Source organism: Silene latifolia, chromosome 11 (genome assembly GCF_048544455.1).
Source record: "Silene latifolia isolate original U9 population chromosome 11, ASM4854445v1, whole genome shotgun sequence".
Classification (NCBI taxonomy): domain Eukaryota; kingdom Viridiplantae; phylum Streptophyta; class Magnoliopsida; order Caryophyllales; family Caryophyllaceae; genus Silene; species Silene latifolia.
In genome coordinates this window covers 185,039,378-185,044,725 of record NC_133536.1, presented here as the reverse complement: position 1 = coordinate 185,044,725, position 5,348 = coordinate 185,039,378, and the positions used below count along the sequence as shown (strand labels likewise).

The window sequence follows — 5,348 nt, the reverse complement described above, 5'->3', positions numbered from 1 at the left end:
GATATGAGCCAACTGAAGAAGATTTCCTAAAGAAAAGGGGAAGATCGATCGAAGATCGAGACTTAAAAATGAGGTCGTTCTACCCCACCTTGAACGGCCATTTCGTAAGAGAGGGGGAAGAAATCGTTTATTTTCCCGGAACCATTTTTGACTCGAAGAGAAACCAAATGGTCCCAAGAATTGAATATTCCAAGAGTGTTGTTACGTTCCCGAAGATATCTTAACCGTGATGTCGGCTAAGACTGAACCCACACCTATTGCTGATGAAAGGGCCATGGGTCTCCTCTTTGGGGAAGAAAGGAAGCCAGATGTGCCAAACGAAGATTTGGTGAATATGATTCTACAAATTGAAAGGTTTGATCCATCTACCCTCATCATCGATGTAGATCCTCAGAGGACTAGCCCGGGATGGCGAAAAACCATAAAGTGGACCGACAATAAAGGATTATTATTCAAGCTGACCACTGAATAGGGCGAAATGTTTAAGCCGGATGATGATTCTGGATCTGATTCTGAGTCTGATCTGAGTCATAGGGTTGAGTCTAAGGAGTCAAGTGTTGAAAACACCCATTTCCCAGTCTTTCCTTCTCATTTACCCCTTCCTAGTCTTAGCATTTTAAGGCATGTTCCAAATGCTGCTATATTGCCGCTCACATCTGATTAGTTGGCTCAAATGTTGGCGCAATTTGTGCAGTTTCAAATCAATAATAATAAAACCCAGTTTGCTTACGGTTCGTTTTATTTACATTGCAATTCGATTTTTTAAAATGATTGTTTTAGTAATGACATTGAGAATGAGGTCAAAGACAAATAGGTTGAAGATAATGATGAGCTTGAACCACCTCCACAACTGGTTAAAGGGTTAGAGGAATATGATCAGAAAAATCTGATGGTCGAGGATACCGAAAAAATCAATGTAGGAACCTTGATAGAACCGCAAGAGCTCAAACTAGGTTGTACCTTAGATCCTACAGAAAGGCAAGGGTTTGTTGATCTTTTGGGTGAGTTCAAGGATGTATTTGCATGGTCTTATAAAGATATGCCGGGAAACGACAGGAAAATAGCGGAACATCGAATCCCAATTAAACTGGGTTTTAAGCCAGTGAAACAGAAGCTACACAGAATGTGAACCGAGTGGTCCTTAAAAGTCAAAGAAGAAATTAACAAACAATTCAAAGTCGGGTTTATCAAAGTGTCATAATACTCAAATTGGGTTGCTAAGGTGGTGCCAGTGCCGAAGAAATACGGGAAAGTTTGAGTTTGCGTAGATTTTCATGACCTGAACAAGGAAAATCGTCGAAATGACGATTTCCCTCTACCTTACATTGATATCTTGGTAGACAATACCGCCAATCATGCCCTCTTATCTTTCGTGGATGGGTATGTTGGCTACAATCAGATAAAGATGACCGAAAAAGATATGCACAAAACAGTCTTTCCCTCACAGTGGGGTACCTATTGTTACACGATGATGCCCTTTAGTTTGATAAATGCCGGGACGACATATCAAAGAACAGCAACGACGTTGCTACATGACATGATGCGAAAAAAAGAAGAATTTTATGTCGATGACAAGATCGTGAACTCAAAAGAGCATAGTGGTCATCTCAAAGCTTTTAGAAAGTTTTTCGAGAGGTTACGAAAATACAAGATGAGATTTAACCCGCAGAAATACGCATTTGGAGTTACTTGTGGCAAAAATTTTGGCCACATCGTTAGCCACCGTGGCATCAAAGTTGACCCGTCAAAGATTAAATCCATCATGGAAATACCTCATCCCGAGAACGAGAAGCAAATCCAAGGGTTTCTAGGCCGTGTATAGTACATAAGCCAATTTGTTGCTAAGTTAACAATGATATGCGAGCCGATCTTTAAGAAATTGAGGGACGGGGACATGAAATATGGGATGATCAATGTCAGGCCGCATTTGAAAAAGTCAGGGAAGTTCTAACCACACCGCCAGTTTTGAGCTAACCTGTATCTGAGCTACCTTTATCGTTGTATCTAACTGCAACAGATACCGCAATAGGGGGCTATGCTAGCCCAAACTGTCGACAAATAAGAAAGGGTTATTTACTACATTACTAAAAAGTTCTCAGAATATGAAGAAAAGTACACACCTGTAGAAAAGACGTGCTTGGCCCTAGTCTGGGCAACCAAGAAGTTAAGAGACTATATGCTCATTTACAGTGTGAATGCCTATTCGAAGATGGATCCAATCAAGTACCTGTTTGAAAAATGGCTGCTCAATGGTAGAATGTTGAGATGGACTCTTATGCTATCCGAGTTTTATCTCAAATAGGAACCCTTAAAAGCAATTAAGGGAAGGGTAGTAGCCGATTTCCTTGATGACAACCCAATCGAAGAAGTTGAGATATGGGATACTTGGACATTTCCCGACGAAGACGTGATTCATATAGAAGATGATGTGTGGGACCTATACTTTGATAGAGCACCGAATTATATGGGATACGGGGTCGGAATTCTCCTAATATCCCCGAAGGGGGAACACATTCCGGTTTCAATCAAATTTGACTTTAACGTGACGAATAATGTCGCAGAATATGAGGCATATTTTTTGGGCTTGCGTAGCGCGCTCGATTTGGGCGTGAAGAAGCTTTTGGTACACGGGGACTCCTCCCTCGTGATCAAAAACGTATTTATGTCGTGGAAAATCAAAAGTGATAGTTTGGCCTCATACCAAGCAAGGATCGAAGAATTAGAACGATACTTCGATGATGTCAAACATGTTCATCTTTCGGGAGATGAAGATCAATTTGCAGATGCACTATCAAAACTAGCCGCGTTAATCAATATTCCCGAGTATATGGACCGTATGCCAATTTCTGTCGAAAGGAGATCGTCACCCTCTTATGTGAATGCAATTGATGATACCGAAGAAAGCGAAGCGGAGACTTGGTATATGGCTATTATAAGGTACAAAGAAATGGGAGAATGTCCTATTGACCTTGATGCACGAGGGAAGCGTGCCTTGAGAATATTGGCATCCCAATTTGTTAAGACTGATGATGGCCAGTTATACAAAAGAATGGCCCAAGGTGTTTTGTTGCGATGTGTTGATAAATTGACCGCCGAGAAAGATCAAGAGGTTGGGTTACTATTGGACAACCATGGACACGGATTATCGCAGATATGTCAGGTATTGCCAGAACTGCTAGATTTTTGCAAATGTTCACCATGTACCACCCTCTATGTTGTATATCATGACGTCACCCTGGCTATTTTCAACCTGGGATCGATATTATTAGAAAGTTAAACCCATCCGGAATGGGTGGACATTGCTTTATCCTTGTTGCAATCGACTTCATCACGAAATGGGTAGAAGCTAAGTATTATAGAGAACTCAAGGCGGAGCAAGTGGCAAAATTCATTCAGAATGAAATCATTTGTCGATATGGAGTACCACATGAGTTCATCAGTGATCACGGGACTCATTTTCAAGCTGAAACTGAAACTATACTTCAGAAGTATAAGATAAAGCACCACAAGTCGTCACCCTATCGACCACAGACAAACGGTGCGGTAGAGGCTGCTAATAAAACGGTTGCAATGATGAGAATTGATCAGATAGCTTGCCTTATTGAGTAAAATGATGTGCTAACTGAGGCCCTAAAGAACGTAGGAAAGAAGGAAATAGTTGTTGATCCATCCAAACTAAGCACCGCTATTTCCCGGTTTAACCCTAGCAATTATGAAGGCCAGGTGCGCCAAACTTGCTCGATAACTGGCATCCAGAGATGGAGGGAGTTTTGGAGGTTGTTACCTGTTCGGACGACATGAAAGTGGTAACGAGTCAGACTTCAAGCTATCTCAAAATTAGAGAGCTCCCATTTTTCAAAATTTTTAGGGTTCTTTGTCTAGTTTTCCCCAAACTTTCTCTCCAAAAATTAGTTTAGAGTAGATTAATTATAGTGTTCAAGTTTGAATCTTTTGGGTATGTAAGACTAATTACACCTTATCTAGGCAATTTCCTTTCAAGTTTGGTATCATTTTTTCTCTCCTTTTTGTTTGTTGTTATTTTCGTTATTATTATGTTTTAGTTAGTTTACTCACTTAAATTAATCAAAGTTTTAGTTTTTATTAATCTTACCAAGTTTAGTCTAGTTTATTCATGTTTATTAGTCATTAAATTTGATTAAAGTTACAATCTTTATTATTAATTATGCTTAATTTTATGTTTAGAATAATTATAAATGTGATTAGTTTTATATTAGTAATGATTAGTGAGTAGTATTTTTACTAGGATTCGATTTAACCCCGACATGTGTAAGTTACTTGATTAAATTCCATTTTAATTAGTTGTTAGAGTGTTGGTTAGGGAAGATTGGAGGATTTCACTTGTTATAGTCTTATTTGTTGTTGGTGATTGACTTATGACCCTTGATCATTGGTGGGAACCAATTACGTTGGGAGTAAGACCACCTCATTTAGACTAGTTGTCTACCTAGATTGAACCCGAGAGGGAGAACCGAGGGAGGGTGCCTTCAATATTGAGTTTGAAATCGACCCTCGAGAGAGGGAGTGGGATGACTTGGAAACCAACGCAGGTTAAATAACCTTGACCAATACTCGGGGTATTTGGGTAATGAATTAGGGAGTCCACCAATTTTCTGTACTGAAATAAATACTATCACTCCACTTTTCATTCCAATGAAATAAAATGAGAGTTACCTTAATATTCCTATACATTCCTTTAACTATCTTGGAGATCCAGTATATGTATTTAAAGATGAGTCAGGACACAAGTACTTTGACATCTGTGACTGTGAGAATTGTATGATGACAGACTCAGATGAAAATGACTATCCAAAGAAAAGAAACAAAAACAAAAAATCCTCACAACAAATCCTTAAAGAAAAATATATATCAGGGGATCCTAATGTTGGTCTCTTGGGAGAACCAACTGGAAAAACTTTTGAGTACTATGTACAATATTCCAGCCAAGAAAAATATACCAATCCACAAAAAGAGATCCCTACCTGTTTCATGTTTGGTCCATCCTCTTCTCAAGACATAAATTTTCCACCAACCGAGTTTGACGAAGAAAATTCAAAACATTCTTGGAAAATTAAAAATCTAGTCATCAAAAACCCTGATGGTTCCACAAAGCAAATAAGTGCTGCAGAAGCCACGTTAAACTGACAATCATAAAATGCACGAGCCCAAAACAATCTATTACAGCAACTAGATAAAAAGGTGACAGTCATGGACCTTGCAGTAAAAGAGATACATCAAAAGATCTCTTCATTACACCAAGAACTCTTGCGACTTGCAACGACAGTCTCTGTAGCATCTCCAATTATTTCCCAAAAGGAGGCCGAATTAAA

At 39.2% G+C, this 5,348-nt stretch overlaps 1 protein-coding gene across 1 annotated transcript; it reads left to right on the top strand.

The window, feature by feature from the left end:
- Positions 1 to 1,468: 1,468 nt before the first annotated feature.
- LOC141614472 (uncharacterized) lies at positions 1,469 to 3,277 on the top strand. The gene is made up of 2 exons (XM_074433216.1): positions 1,469 to 1,816; positions 2,303 to 3,277. Exons 1-2 carry the CDS (start codon positions 1,469 to 1,471, stop codon positions 3,275 to 3,277), a joined length of 1,323 nt encoding a protein of 440 aa, XP_074289317.1.
- The last annotated feature ends 2,071 nt before the right edge of the window (positions 3,278 to 5,348 follow it).